The 15,506-nt window shown below is 43.3% G+C and overlaps 2 protein-coding genes across 3 annotated transcripts; both read left to right on the top strand.

The window, feature by feature from the left end:
- Positions 1-135: 135 nt before the first annotated feature.
- Positions 136-7,306, top strand: LOC117852089 (MADS-box transcription factor 51). 2 transcript variants are annotated; one of them, XM_034734023.2, is made up of 6 exons: positions 136-718; positions 966-1,048; positions 1,446-1,484; positions 1,815-4,857; positions 5,024-5,329; positions 5,428-7,306. In XM_034734023.2, the coding sequence occupies exons 1-3, from the start codon at positions 477-479 to the stop codon at positions 1,469-1,471; spliced, it is 351 nt and encodes a 116-aa protein (XP_034589914.1). In that variant the 5' UTR covers positions 136-476; the 3' UTR covers positions 1,472-1,484; positions 1,815-4,857; positions 5,024-5,329; positions 5,428-7,306. The 2 variants fall into 2 exon arrangements, with proteins under 2 accessions (XP_034589914.1, XP_072149300.1); XM_072293199.1 differs by lacking the exon at positions 136-718 and having other exon boundaries at positions 732-1,048; positions 1,815-2,053; positions 2,838-4,857.
- Positions 7,307-11,540: 4,234 nt separating this feature from the next.
- On the top strand, positions 11,541-13,530 carry LOC117853535 (nicotianamine aminotransferase 1-like). Its single transcript, XM_034735867.2, has 3 exons — positions 11,541-11,818; positions 12,484-12,823; positions 12,914-13,530. The coding sequence occupies exons 1-3, from the start codon at positions 11,541-11,543 to the stop codon at positions 13,238-13,240; spliced, it is 945 nt and encodes a 314-aa protein (XP_034591758.1). The 3' UTR covers positions 13,241-13,530.
- The last annotated feature ends 1,976 nt before the right edge of the window (positions 13,531-15,506 follow it).

Below are 15,506 nucleotides of genomic sequence, written 5' to 3'. Positions count from 1 at the left end.
GATGCTTTTTCCAACCGTCGTGGACATTTTGCAAAAATAACCCCTCAAATTTTTGGTAATCAACTCGCAATCCAAAGCTGAATAGATGGGGGCTCCGGTGGAGAAAGGAGGGAAGGGAGGGGGTTAAACCGAAACGGTAATCCCTTCCTCCGAGCCGCGCCCCGAATCTGGCGGGAGCGGGTGGCGGCGACGGCGGAAAGCAGGGTGGGGTGGAGCGGGGAAGCCGGGCGGCAGGGAGCGAAGGCGGGCGGCGGGGAGGTGGTGGCGTTGCAGGGGGGCCAGGCGGCAAAGCGGCCTCGCGGCGGCCAGCGGGGAGCGAACCCCAAGTCCCCAAGATCAAGATTTGCTCCGATCCTCTCTTTATATCCTCCCCAGAGGCCCCGATCTGCTATGCCTCTCCCTCTCAGGAGTGAAGTGACAGCGAGCTCGAGCTCATTGCGAGGTTGGTATTGGTTGGCGTTGTTGGGGCGAAAGGAATGGAGCGGCGGGTGGAGCTTGACATGCTGCAGCAGGAGAAGAAGGGGACGAAGAGGAAGCGCGAGCGGGTGGAGCTACGGCGGATCGAGGACCGGACCAGCCGGCAGGTACGCTTCTCCAAGCGGCGGAGCGGGCTGTTCAAGAAGGCCTACAAGCTCTCCGTGCTCTGCGACGCACAAGTCGCGCTCGTTGTCTTCTTCCCCGCTGGCCGCCTCCACAAGTTCGCCTCCGCCGACTCCAGGTGACGACGTTGATTCGCTCCGCGCCTCTCTCCCGTAATCATCGATGAGGTGTAGGTCCTGTTGATCTTCGTACTATTTAAACAGTTGTCCCTGATCCCGACTATAGGTTACCAATTGCTATACTTGGTGAGCTCTGAAGTTAGTAAGTAACATCTCTTAACATATTCTTAAACCTCAACAGAAGAAGATGGCAAGTGCTTAGCATGGTTATTAAGGGATTTAATAACAGCTAGTGTCCAAATGCAGGGATTGCTGGTGCTTTTGCATATGCAGACAATCTTCTAGCTGCTGCACCTGTAGGACTATTGCGACGGCTTCTTTTGTTCCAGGTCTGCATATCCTAAGCAGACTGCTTTTGGAGTTCAGATCATCTGTTTGAATTCATGATGATCACATTTTATCATAGAATTATATTCTTTTCTACAAGAGCATCTGCAAGTTAACTCGTGGAGCATATAAATATTACTGTTTTCGAGGGCATATATTACAGCATTTCAGTCAACCCAAATTATCAATTATTTTTGCAGACATCCATGCGTTTTCATTCTTGGTATCAGCAACATAACGATTTAACTCAGCACTCCTGATTGTATCTTTTTATTAGGAACCCAATTGTATCATTATTAAAGATAAAAATAAGGAATTGATATATTCTAAGTCCTTTTTCTGTTTAACTATGACTTAGTATTTTTCTAATGTTGGCCTTGCTGCATTCTTTCTCTGCAGCCTACAAGAGTGAGGTTCGTCTTTGATAATGAGGCCCTGGTTCGTATCTTGTACTTTTCTTAGGAGTAAAATAAATATTTGAAAGCATGCCAGTCAACTCATGATGAGAATACATGCACAGAACGTTTTTTGGATATAAAAAATAGATGAACCAAGTTGTGTAACCTCCTCTGTTGTGTTAAGGGGCTTCTCCCAATGCTGCCCTTCACAGGGTGGTGTGGCACGGCATGGCTTCTACCTCACAACTTCTTTATCCTTGATTGAGCATCAGAGCTCCTGCATTTTTGTTTAAAAAGTAGATGATGAGAATTTTATTACTTAAACTCGATCTTTGCATTTGAAATGATGTACATGCCTATTTTTTCATAGCATTCATTCATAACGGCGTCGTGGGGGTGGCGGTCGACGGAGAGGCTCATGATATGGTGGGGCTGGTGGCTTCTCTGCGGGGAGGCCACGGCTCGTTCGTTTCCTCTTCGGGTCCATCACCATGGCGAGCTGGAGCCGTGGGTGCGGCCGTGCCGGCTTGGGGGAGGAGAACAAGTGGCCGCCCGAAGATGAGGGCCGAGGCGCTGCCCATCCCTACCACGCGCAGGTGCGCTTGCGAGGTACGCTCCAATCGATCTAGCAGACCTAGGGATACACACCATTCCTGAACATCACAAATTCTGTGCAAAGTTTACTGCATTAAGCAATAGATATTTAGAATGTGAGAAATAGCAGACTCAGGGATACACACCATTCCTGAACATCACAAATTCTGTGGCAACTCACCTCCTATCATTACGTAAGTCAAATAATTTGCCACCGTATATCTTAAAGAAGCTGACAAATAATTGAAACCCTTGGTTGCGGTATGCATGGTGCATTAATCTCAGGATATCTTGAGAGGCCTTAAGAGGAAGGGGCCTCATGGTGTAGGTCTTTCCACTACCTGAGCGGAGGATATTAGTTGCCATGATGTAAAGTATTCTACAGATATAGGATGTATCTAGAGTAGGTCGGACATATACCCGTTTATCCATAAGTAAAACAAGTTTTTTTTTGTTCTATTGAAAATTGTTGGAACAACAGGTTCTACTGTTTCGCGATAAACCTGTAAATTGAAAATTGAAGGAAGACAGTGTCTGGGAATGAATTTACAGTACTTTAAACATTGATGAAAAAGGTTATGCAATTTGTGCCCACCTCATCATTTGAAACATCTTCATCTAACACAACATCAAATACAAACTCATGCTTTTCAACATACTCAATAAGATCAACCTGCGAAATAATGTGCTAGACATTTATCTATTGAGCGAAAACTGCCAGAAATTCTGAGGAATAGAGGCAATAGATACTGCAGATAGAAGAAAAACAAGCAAACCTTAAGTTTAGTCTCATGGACAGAATGAGCGGTGAGAAGATAAAGCTCAGCGGATGGCTGGACAGGAGAGCTTTCACGTGCCGTGAAGCTGCCAGCCTGGCCCCACACTCTCCTCCCCAGCGATCGATGCACGGCGTATGAAGCAGACAGAGCTATGAGCTCCGTGTGCCCTTCTCCCCTCCACGCGTCGTTGGTGGGCCTGCAAGGCTGAGCCTGTGCCGGCAGGGCTGATCACTATGTGCACGCTGTTGTGTGCATGCGGTCGGACGGCAGCAACAAAGAAAGACTCGTACAAGCAATGTCCGCTGGACAAGGCCCATGGCTATACGTACATCTGCATTGTGCAAGCAACAACAAAGTCCGGCCTGCTTTTGAGCCCAGCCTCATTTGATGCGTGCATATTTGGTGGCGTATGCCTTGTGTTTTGGAACATATTTGGTGGCGTATGCCTTGTGTTTTGGAGCGCGCAATGATTTTCTTCCTTCCATGCAACGCACGAGCACTTCTGCTAGTAATAATTATTTCGATTTGGGTGTGAGCAAGAGTGGGTTTGTCCATACCCTTCCCAATGGTAGGCCTCTCAACTATTCATGAAACATAGTTTAACAGTTGCAGCAAACTAATGTGAACTGATTAATTTACTATTTTTTCCATTTTGTATGCAAACGGTGCTTTAAAATTTATAAACACGTGAATGATTTCGGCCAAAAATATCTTTTTTTTTCAAAATCGGCCATCATGCATCGTAAGCTAATTTTGTTTCTTTTTCAGAAATCTAAAACCCAGATTAACTGAGGGCCTGTTTGTTTCCACCCTCCTAAAACTTTAGCTCCTAAAAAGTGACTAAAATATGACTAAAGTGCCAAACACTCCTCCTAAAAAGTGATTAAAATCTTTTTAGAAGGTCCAAATCTTTTAGACGCTGACCCCCCCTAAAACCGACTAAAATCGGTTCTGGACCCGTCCTACCCCCGCACCCACCCCCACCGCACGCCAGACCCCGCCTCCCCCCGCGCGCCAGACCCGCCTTGACCCTCAACCCCGCCGCCTCCCAAACCTACCTCCCCTGTCCCTGATGCCGCTAGATCCACCTACCTCACCGTCGCCCATGGTCAAGAAACTCCGTCCGCACCCTCCCCCTCCTGTCCGCCGCCCGTAGTCCAACCTTCCCGGGTTGCAGACCCCGCAATCCTTGTCGCCGTTCCCTACGCTACCCCAACTCGCCTGCCGCTAGATCCGCCATCGACGCCGCCTTATGCCGCCACAAATCGCCGTCCGGGCGCTCCCTCGACGAATCTTCGCCGCCACCCGCCGGATCCCCGCCGCCGCCATCCGCCGTATCCTCGTCGGCTCGTCCGCGTCCTCCTACTCGCGGCGTCCGCCGTCAGCCAATTCGTGACGAACTCCTGGGACTGCGGGGTGAGTTTCTTCCCTCTCCTATTCTCGATCTACGATTCTTCCTTCCTATTGCTGATCTAATTTCGTGCGCAGGTGGATTGCGCCGTCCCCTTCCCCAATTCGGCCACGCCTGATGGACAAGTACAATTACAGGGACTTTCTATCTCAAGGCTCCACCTCCGGTGCCACCAGCTTTCGCAGATCCCAGCCTAATGCGGACGAAGATGATATCACCCTGTTATTTCCGCCAGCGGCCCCTCTCTATCCGCTCCCTGGCAGCACATGGAGCATTTGGATCTCAACTCACAAGCGGACTTCTTCTCCGATATTCAGTCCTACCAAGAGTTCCTTCAGGGTGACGAGGTCGGTTTTGAGCAGGCAGTCCCTCATCGGGCCCCTGGAGTGAGTGTGCAAGCAGCCGCCGGCAGAGGGCGTGGTCGTGGCAAAGGTTTGCTCGGGGGTAAAGTTGGTTTTGGACGAGGCCAAGGCAAACTTTCGGTTGGAGGGAGAGGTGTTAGCCGTGGTGGTCGAAGTTTGAGAGGAGGACGTGGTGAAGCTTTCTTTGCAGGCCACGGCTATCAAAATCCAGTGAATGTTGATGCCCGCGAAGAAGAACAGGGCATGCCATCTGAAACTCTCTCTCAGGTAAATTGCTTCCCCTTTCTGAAACACTCTCTCTGATATGCATGGTTTCCATTTCTCTTGTATGAAATGTTGCCTCTGCTATGGTAGGAAAATGTGTTGTTGCTATTTTATTTTTGAATTGTGTGTCATTGCAATGCTTAGTGTGACAATTTCTTTTCTGCTATAGAATCTTCATGACAGGGCTGAATGGTCTGAGGAAAACACACATTCTTATTGTGAACTTGCTGTTGAGGAAATTTGGGCAGGGAATTGTTTTAAAGGGGCAATGACACGTAAAGGTTATTGTAACATGAAAAAAGGAATGCTATTAAAGATTGGACTCAACCTTTCTATCAAGCAACTCAAAAATAGGTGGCCACAGTGTAGGACTTTGTACACATTTTGGAACATGTTGCAAACTGATACAGGTCTAGGGAGAAGACCTGATGGCACTGTAGTAGCATCAACTTCTTGGTGGGAAAAGGCATTAAAGGTAACCTGTTTGTAATGTTGTCAAGCATGTACTTTCTTTGTATATGTAGCACTAGGTCTGTTTTTATTGTACTGATAAGATGCTTAACTGTTATACAGGGAAAAAGTGAATGTAGAAAGTTCATGTTTGGTGTGCCAACATATATTGGATATCTTGAGGAGATGTTTAAAGGACATTTAGTGGATGGAGCAGCTTCTGTCATACCAGGTTCATCAACTCAAGAGAAGGGAGATGAGAAGGTAGACTTAGGTGATGATGAAGGTGAAGAACAAGAGGAAGAGGAGTTCCTGGCAAGTCCTCTGAGTAGTGGCAGCCGCAAGACAACAAATAGCACTGCAAGCACAGCCACAAGCCCAAACAAGAAGAGTAAGAGCCCAATGGTCAAGATGTTCCAGGGGCTTCTTGTTGAGTTACAAGTTGCTAGGAGTAAGGAAGAAGCAACAATACAAGAAATGGAAAAATAGAGACAAGATGAGTTGGAAAAAAAACACTAGTACAAGCAATTTGAGTTGGAAAAGAGGCATTATCTGAGGGAGATGGAGAAACAGAAGGACTTGGAAAACAAGCAGAAGGAAAAGGATGACATAAAGAGGTGTCTGTTGTTGGTAAAGCAGGCTGGAGCTGGTCCCACATCAACTGAATTTGGCATAGCAACAAGATTGTTTCAGCACGAGTACTACAAAGATGTGTTTGACATGATCGACGATGATGAGGAGAAATTGATTTGGTTGAGGAAGACATGGAATGACATGGAATGACTGCTATGTTTATCTGAATTGTGTTGTTTCATTCGTTAAGAACTAGAATTATCTTTTAATGGCAGAACCTTTTGTTATGGCTCAATTGTGTTGTTTAATTTCTAATGGACATGTATTGTGGTGTTGAATGAATGTGTGGACTCAATGCTGTGAATTGTGTTATTTCATTAGTGTTTATTGCTTTTTATATTGCTGTTTATATGCTTTGTATATTGCTGTTTATATGTCTTAATTGTATTATTGGTGGCTGAATAATATTGCTGTTTGTATGCCTGATATTCTAATGGACAGTACTGATTTGCTTGTTTTTGTCGTTGCTGGAAGAAGAAGAATGGGATGACCAATGGGATGAAGAGGACGATGACAGAGAGTACTTTGATCAAAGAATACAGTCCTATATCTTGCATTGTAGGAAGAAGAGGAGAAAAATCTTAACTAAGAATAGCAACAGAAAGTGGATTTGAATGGGTCATGAGAACACTAGAAAATAGCATATCTTGTTATAATATGTTTAGAATGAGTTAAGATTTGTTTCTGAGGCTGCATAGTTTGCTAGTTGAATCTTATGGATTGAAATCAACTAAGAGGATGTCATCAATGGAAGCTTTAGGGCTGTTTCTATGGATATGTGGTGCACCTCAATCTCTTAGACAAGCTGAAGATCGTTTCACAAGGTCACTAGAAATAATTTTTAGAAGACCGTTTCACAAGGTCACTATAAACAATTTGTAGAAAGTTTGATAAAGTGTTAGAGAGTGTGAACTAGAAACAATTTGTAGAAAGTTTGATAAAGTGCTAGAGAGTGTGAATAAGCTAGCAGTTGACATCATTAAGCCAAAGGACCCTGAGTTTAATTTTGTGCATCCTAGGTTCCAAAGCCCTAGGCTCACACCATTCTTTGACAATTGCATTGGAGCAATAGACATATGGGAAGACATGGGTATACGAGTCAGAATGTCATGGCCATATGTGATTTCGTTATGAGGTTTACCTTTGTGGTGGCTGGTTGGCCTGGGTCAGTTCATGACATGCGGGTTTTCAAAGATGCAATTGACAAGTTTGGAGATAAGTTTCCGCACCCACCTGAAGGTAATGACCTAGGTTGCATGCATTTTATTATTATTACAACACTAGGTCTGTGACTTACATAATTCATGTATTATGAATGCGCAGGCAAGTTCTACCTTGTTGACTCGGGTTACCCAAATCGACCGGAATATCTTGCACCCTACAAAGGAACCAAGTACCATTTGCGGAGTTTAGACAAGGGCCAATGCCAAGAGGTAAAAAAGAACTCTTTAACTACTCACATTCTTCACTTCGTAATGTCATTAAACAGTCGTTTGGAGTTCTAAAGATGAAGTGGAAGATATTGCTTGACCTTCCTAGCTATCCAATGCAAAAGCAAAGCCGTATAATTATTGCGTGCATGGCACTACACAATTTTATTAGAGAGAGTTTTTCGATAGATGTGGACTTTGATTTGGTTGATCGTGATGAGAACTATGTTCCATTCGCCGAAGGATCCTCTTCTCAGGGTAATGTGTCAAATGTACGTCATGGAGACGAAGATCGAAACATGAACGAGTTCCGTGATTGGATAGCCAATGGTTTGTTTAGTAGAGCATAGATGTCAACTTGTAATGATGATTTTATTGATGTGTCAAATTTTTGTATGGACGAGTGTGTATACATTTGTGTGCATTTTTTTTTACATAATGGAATAAACATGTGGCTTCAAAAAAAATCCCGCATGTAGCTACCTCACTGTCTTGTGACAGGAACTAGAAAAAATGGCGCCACCAGCTCATCAGCAAAAATGGCGCTAGCAGGCCAACCAATTTTGGCGCCAGAAAACTCACAGGGGCATGGTGGGAGGGTAGTGCCTTTAGTCACTTTTAGGGGGTGGAACCAAACATACTTTTAGGAGGTGCCTAAAAACTGTCTAAAATCTTTTAGGAGCTAAAACTTTAGGAGGGTGGAAACAAACATACCCTAACGTGATTATTATGGAATTATGGTGCATGATCCATTGTTGGTGCTATTGCCGTGATTTGTGGAGAGGGAATTTAGATCGACGGTAAGCCTTGGTTCTTAAATATGACACCATTGACTTTCTATATTCATCTGACTGTTTATCTTTTGACAATTGTGTTTCCAAACAGATAAACCTACATGTTAAATCTAATATACTTCTCATTATAGATGTAATGATACTCATTTTATTTTATTTAACTAATTCACTTAAAAAATGTTGTTAGTTAAAGTTTGAAAAAGTCAACAGTGTCATATATTTAAGAACGGAAGGCAAAAATGAGAATGCCGGTGTACAAAGAATTACATAGATCAATGCAAAGCTTTTGATAGATTTACCATGAAAAGTGCTTTCGTATAATATTTAATCATCACTATTTGAAAACATCGCATGCTTATAGAAAATAAATTGCACATATGAATTATCAAATTGTGCGTGCACAGTCATATGTACTCCATTCAGCGTATTTTGCTATGGAAGTAGGCCAAGTGAGCTGCCGTTTATGTCACTAGAAATATATTTGAGAAGACGGAGTACCAAAATGCAAAAATTGTTGTTCTAAGCCCTTTCTCAACGCCTCCGCACCACATGAAAAATATGATAGTTGGTAACGGATGGAGATCCCAATGAGAACGCAAGGAGAACGCGAGCGGCGGGCGTACCGGCCGGCGTAGGCTGCAGGCGCGCAGCTGCGCCCAATGATCGACGAAGGCGCTGTCCGCACACCATGGCTCCACGCGCCGGGTGCCGGCGTGGATACGTCGTCGTGCATGTACAAATTCTGATATCTGAGCGAAGCAGCCAAAGGGCGTCTGGATATGCTAAAATAATTAGAATCCATCTAAAATAATAATCAGAATTGGTTTCGAACGAATTTGATTGTACCAGTATTTTAAGAATCTATTTCCTCTCAGCCAGCTTCTCTGGGAGTAGTTGCCGCTTGCCTAGCTGCTTGACTGTTCAATTGTTTTTAAGACAGAGTCACTGCCGCATGGAATAGGGGAGGACTTGTAATTGTGTTTATAAGTCTGGTTTATTTATCTGAAATCCTGAATGACCCGTTTGAACCTGTGTAAGATACTCCCTCCATCCTGAAATACAACACATCATAGAGAGTTTAGAACATATTAGCAGGAGTAGCAAAAGACGTATATACCCTGAGTTACTTATTTTTAGTAATAATCCACTAATCATTCATCCTTATCTTGTTAATTATAGAAAGAATTAAATGGTAATGATCCAAATGTGCCTACAATACCTTGTATTTGAGGGTAAATTTTGAACTCTTGTATGCCTTGTATTACAAGATGGAGGGAGTATCATGTAGTCCCTCCATCCCGAAAAGAATGATGTTTTGGCATTCAAAATTTATCCCAAAAAGAATGATGTTCTAGGATTTAAATTTTATGCACGTATAATTTGGCTCGTTGATCTCATGCATGCATGATTAAATGGAAACATATTTTCTTATTTTCTATATGCAAACTGAAATAACTAAGGGTACATGTGCCTTGATATGTCTGGAAAATCCAAAAAATCATTCTGACAATCCATAAAATCATTCTTTTTGGGACGGAGGGAGTATGTGACAATAAAAGTGAAGAGTTAAGATAGAAGAGGGTTGTTGGTGGTAAAAAAGAGTCCGAACAGTAGAGGGTTGCTTTTGGGTAAGGCACTTGTCCAGAAAAGCTTGTAAGGAACTGAGTGGCTTGAATGTTGTATCTTGGTCGAACCATGTGCCACTTTATTTATATCCTCAGGGAGCAGGACCTTTTCGTGCAAAAGGCCTACATGCCCTCGATAAAGCGCCCGTGGGTTCGGGCCTGGCGTGAGGGCACCCCCAGGGTAGCAAGGTCAACAACCCCCCTCGAAGTACAGAGACCCTCCGTACTTAGGGCTAATGTGGTAGCTTCGTCCGGAGACCTTCCGTGTTTAGGGCTAACATGGCAGCTTTGTACTAGGAGATCACGCGGGACGCCCGTTACGTACCGAGATCATGTGGGGTGGACCTTTGCTCCCTAGGCGACCGCGGGGGGTGGAGCCTTGTTCTTCACCCCCACACTTCTGGAAACATATGACCCCCGAACGGGAGTGAGGCTCTCGAGGGCCCTCCTCTGCACCCGGAAGGGCGCCGAGCCTTCCGAAGGGGTCCCGTCCTTCCGATAGGGCGACCTACCGTGACAGCGTGCGTGGGGCATCAAGGGCTTCTAGCTAGTAGGGGGACTTCGGAGGGACCCCGCTGATCCTGGAGGACCTCCAGAACCCATGGTCCTATGGGTTCCCTCGGGCCGCGACCCATGGCCGATTCCCCAAGAAAGGTATAAGAAATTCACATTATCATTGGTAGAGGATCATGCATCCAGATATATAAATCACATTATGTGTATGGATGATAAAGAACATGCACGAGACATTCATATTGATAGGCATTTTTGGATCAGATTCAAAACGTACGGACATACACGAGCGGGGATGGATAAGATCATACTCCTGCCGTTTCAAATGGTAGGTTGTTTTAGCTTTTTTTAAGTTCATAGATATTATTATGCATCTAAACATAGACGATATCTAAGTGCATAACAAAAATTATGCACTTAGAGAATCTCCAGCTGTCTCCCAATATGTTTCCTAATAATTACTCGCTCCATTCTCTTTTGATAGTACTATTTTCTCATGCCGCAGTGACCAAGAAAAACAATCCTACCTAGCATCCTACTTATCATCCATTTAATCATATTATTAACTAGTCCTCGTAAACAAGCAAATCATTAGAGCCTATATTTCTTGATGCCCATGTAGCCAATCTCGGTTGGAAGAACGAAGAGTCACGCATCAGACCGAAGACAACCATTAACTGGATGGATAGTTGGACTGAAATAAGACGATCAAAAAAGAATCTTTCAAATTTGAAAATATCCCTATCAAAAGCGAACAGATGGAGTACTTAATAAGGATATCTCAATATCACTTTTACCGTTATCGGGAGAGTTGCTTTATAGTCTTCCAATAATCTCATCCCAATCCAACTATTGTATTGGAAGAGTCACAACTACTCCTTTATTTAAGAAGAATTATAGTGAATTATTGGGTTGTCTTAATACTTATCGGGAAAGTTAAAAGGAAGACTGTTGGACCCAGGAAATAAGAATAAGAAAGAAAAGGAAACGTGGGCATACACGTCGCAGTAAACTTGAGGGAAAAGGCGGCCGGTCAATTCATCGCTCGTTGCGAGTCAAACACTCTCACTCGACTGTCGACACTCGTTGCCAGTCAAACACGATCTCTAGACGAATTGGATTTCCGAGCTAACACAGAAGCAAAGCTTCCGAACAAAGTGACACATTGGCCAAGCTTGCATTAACAACTCGATCAATCAGACAAATCACTCATCCAGATCCAGTCTACCTGCCGCGGAGCGATGGAGGGTGACCGGAGCAGCAGGAGATGGCTCTTCGTGTCGCCGAACCCGGCCGTCGCGGCAGCCGGGGAGCGGAGCGTACAGCCGTACCTCCTTGACATCCACGGCTGCCTGGACGAGCGCGGCCCGCGGCCCGTGATCCCGCTCAGCATCGGGGACCCCTCCTCGGCCCCCTCTTACCGCACCGCTCCCGAGGCGGTGGAGGCCGTCGCCACCGCCCTCCGCTCCGGTCAGTTCGACGGCTACCCATCCCGCGACACAAAACTCTCAGCTTGCCGGTCAGTGCTCATCCCCCTTGTTCGTCTCGCTACTGTTACAGTCTTGGAGCTATAATGGCGCTTGAATGTCTCCGAAATATATATATATATATATATATATAAGAATTACATAGATTGATAGTGTATTATAGCTTTTGCTAGATTCATTACATTCATGTAATATTTAATCATCATTATGTGAAATGCCATATTCTTATAGAAATTACTGGTCCAAGTATCATTGTGTAGACTATGCCAATGCTCTAAGCAATGTGCCACTAATGAGTAATGACTACAAATATCGGTATAATATATTGTTTTTGGGCGCCACACTGTATGAGCTACGAAAACAGCAAAGATGTATCCAGCAGTTACATTAACAGGGTCCTCATGAGGGCAGCTTTAATAACCACTAGCATTTATTTCAACATATTTGTAAAATCTACTAAATTATAATCTTACAAAATACGTTCTGAGAAACAATCTGCACATATAATTTTCATAAGAGTTGCTGCTTTCTTGGTTCCTTGTCCACCTTTTTCACACATATGAACCAGTTCATGAGAAACGTATTGTCTCATAACAGCATACTGAATTCTTCATCTACATATAATAATTTGTTAAATCTTGTATGTACACGTAAGACATATTTCTTTTGTCAATACTTACTTTCTGCTTAAATCCAGAGCTGTTGCAGAGTACCTATCGTGTGGTCTCCCTTACAAGCTTTCCCCTGATGATGTTCTGCTCACTTCTGGATGCACCCAAGCAATCGAGACTGTGATGTCTGTTTTTGGCCAACCAGGTGTCAATATATTGCTCCCAAGGCCTGGTTACCCAAAACATGAAGCGCACGCTGTGATTCATAACATGGAAGTACGCCATTATGATCTTGTTCCGGAGAGAGGTTGGGAAGTTGACTTGGAAGCTGTTGAAGCTCTTGCAGATGAGAATACTGTTGCAATACTGATTATTAATCCCAATAACCCTTGTGGCTCTGTGTATAACTATGAGCATTTGTCCAAGGTTAGTAAGGTGTTTTATACAATGCTGGTTGCTAGGTAGCCTTACATTATTCGTGTAATTATGCTTATTATGTGCCTGTATCTGACTTAGATTGCAGATACAGCAAACAAGCTCGGTATGTTAGTCATCTCAGATGAGGTCTATGGGAACCTTGTCTATGGTAGCACTCCTTTTGTGCCAATGGGTGTTTTTGGGGAGACTGTTCCAATACTCACTCTTGGAGCTATATCAAAGAGATGGGCTGTACCTGGCTGGAGATTTGGCTGGATAGCAATTTGTGACCCAAAATGTATTCTGAAAGAAACCAAGGTGATTTTTCACAATCATTTATGCATCTTTTTTGTCTTAAAACTTTGTCAGTGGCACTGGTGGCCTGACGTGGTACAGTTATTTTTCAGTTCAGGTTTCTGTGTTTAGAGAATTCATATTTTTCATATGACATTTATTTGCTACTGGAACGTGAGATGTGAGTTGTGAGGACCTCTTAGTCTACTCTGCTTGTTCTTCTGATCTAGAAGTTACCATTGTAATTAGTTTCCCTATGTGAAAAGGAACCTTAATTGTTCAGATATATTCAATATTTTGAATGCAGCAAGGATTCAGATATATGTTAAAAGATATATTCTACATATAGATGTGTAAAGAATTGCACATTTGTATGTTTTATAATTTGAATTGTTTAGATATATTCAATACTTTGGATGCAACGACGATTACAGATATAGGTTATTAGATGCATTCAACACCACAGATGAGCAAAGGATTGCACATATGTATGCCGTGGCAAAATTTCTTTATGCAAATCACTGCACATGTTGAGATAGTTACAAAAAGGCTCAAAGATAACTCAAAGACATGCTTACAGTAGAGGCATGAGGGAGTTGCAAGCTAGAGTTAGAAAAGATCATATCTATCATGTTAGTGGTTGGCAATATGGTAAAAATAAAACCCCAAGAGCTCTTAGTGTAGTCCTCATGAGGGCAGCTTTAATAACCACTAGCATTTATTTCAACATATTTGTAAAATCTACTAAATTATAATCTTACAAAATACGTTCTGAGAAACAATCTGCACATATAATTTTCATAAGAGTTGCTGCTGTCTTGGTTCCTTGTCCACCTTGTTCACACATATGAACCAGTTCATGAGAAACGTATTGTCTCATAACAGCATACTGAATTCTTCATCTACATATAATAATTTGTTAAATCTTGTATGTACACGTAAGACATATTTCTTTTGTCAATACTTACTTTCTGCTTAAATCCAGAGCTGTTGCAGAGTACCTATCGTCTGGTCTCCCTTACAAGCTTTCCCCTGATGATGTTCTGCTCACTTCTGGATGCACCCAAGCAATCGAGGCCTTGTTTAGTTGCCTAAAGTTTGGGTGTGCAAAATCACTGTACTAGCACTGTAGCACACTGTAGCGTTTCGTTTGTATTTGTGAATTATTGTCCAAATATTGACTAATTAGGCTTAAAAGATTCGTCTCGCAAAGTACAACAAAACTGTGCAATTAGTTTTTGATTTCGTCTACATTTAGTACTCCATCCATGTATCACAAGTTTGATGTGATGGGGAATCTTCTTTTTGCATAGTGTCAAAGTTGGGAGTTTTGGAGCAACTAAACATGGCCCGAGACTGTGATGTCTGTTTTTGGCCAACCAGGTGTCAATATATTGCTCCCAAGGCCTAGTTACCCAAAACATGAAGCGCACGCTGTGATTCATAACATGGAAGTACGCCATTATGATCTTGTTCCGGAGAGAGGTTGGGAGGTTGACTTGGAAGCTGTTGAAGCTCTTGCAGATGAGAATACTGTTGCTGTTATACGCTATGGCGGAGGAACGACGAAGTAAACAAGATCAATCGCAGAGAGACACGAGATTTAACGTGGAAAACCTTCCCAATGCGAGAGGGAAAAACCACGGGCGCCAGCCAGCAACAATCTTCACTATATTTGGGTGTGGTTACAATGGAGATTTACAACTTGGGGATACCCTAACTTGGGGTCTTCCCATATAGAAGTCTATGATGCGTCTTTTCCATGAGGGAGGTGGTCCATATATATAGGGAGGAAAAACTCCCACAGCCTCGTCTATTAGCAATATGGTACTAATAGATGGTGTAGTCCCTTTAAACGCTAATGGGCCGCTTTGCTTCGGCCCGCTTCACTTCAGTCCAAGAATTTGGATCATAACCCAACAAACTCCACCTTGAGACAAATTCCTTCTTGTAGCATAAAACGAACTTTCACCCTGAAACAAACAAAGAAAACACCTTCGGCGCCAAATAGCCTCTTGGGCTAAACAATAATACCAACTAAGCTTGAGCAAAGCTCAAACTTAGCAACAGGAACTGGCTTTGTGAATATATCAGCAGGATTTTCATGAGTGCTAATCTTGCATACCTTCAGCTTGCCCTTTGCAACAATATATCTAACATAATTATATTTAACCTCAATGTGCTTTGTCCTCTCATGAAACATCTGATCTTTAGTGAGATAAATTGCACTCTGGCTATCACAAAATAGGTTAATGCAAGAATCAACTTCAGCAATTTCAGCAAACAAACCTTTTAGCCAAACTGACTCTTTACTTGCTTCACAAATAGCCATATATTCTGCTTCAGTGGTGGACAGCGCAACAACATCCTGCAAATGTGCCTTCCAGCTCACAGCACA

The sequence above is a fragment of the Setaria viridis genome, chromosome 4, assembly GCF_005286985.2.
Source record: "Setaria viridis chromosome 4, Setaria_viridis_v4.0, whole genome shotgun sequence".
Taxonomy (NCBI): Eukaryota; Viridiplantae; Streptophyta; class Magnoliopsida; order Poales; family Poaceae; genus Setaria; species Setaria viridis.
Note: the sequence above shows the minus strand (reverse complement) of the source record. Positions and strands in the feature narration are given on the sequence as shown.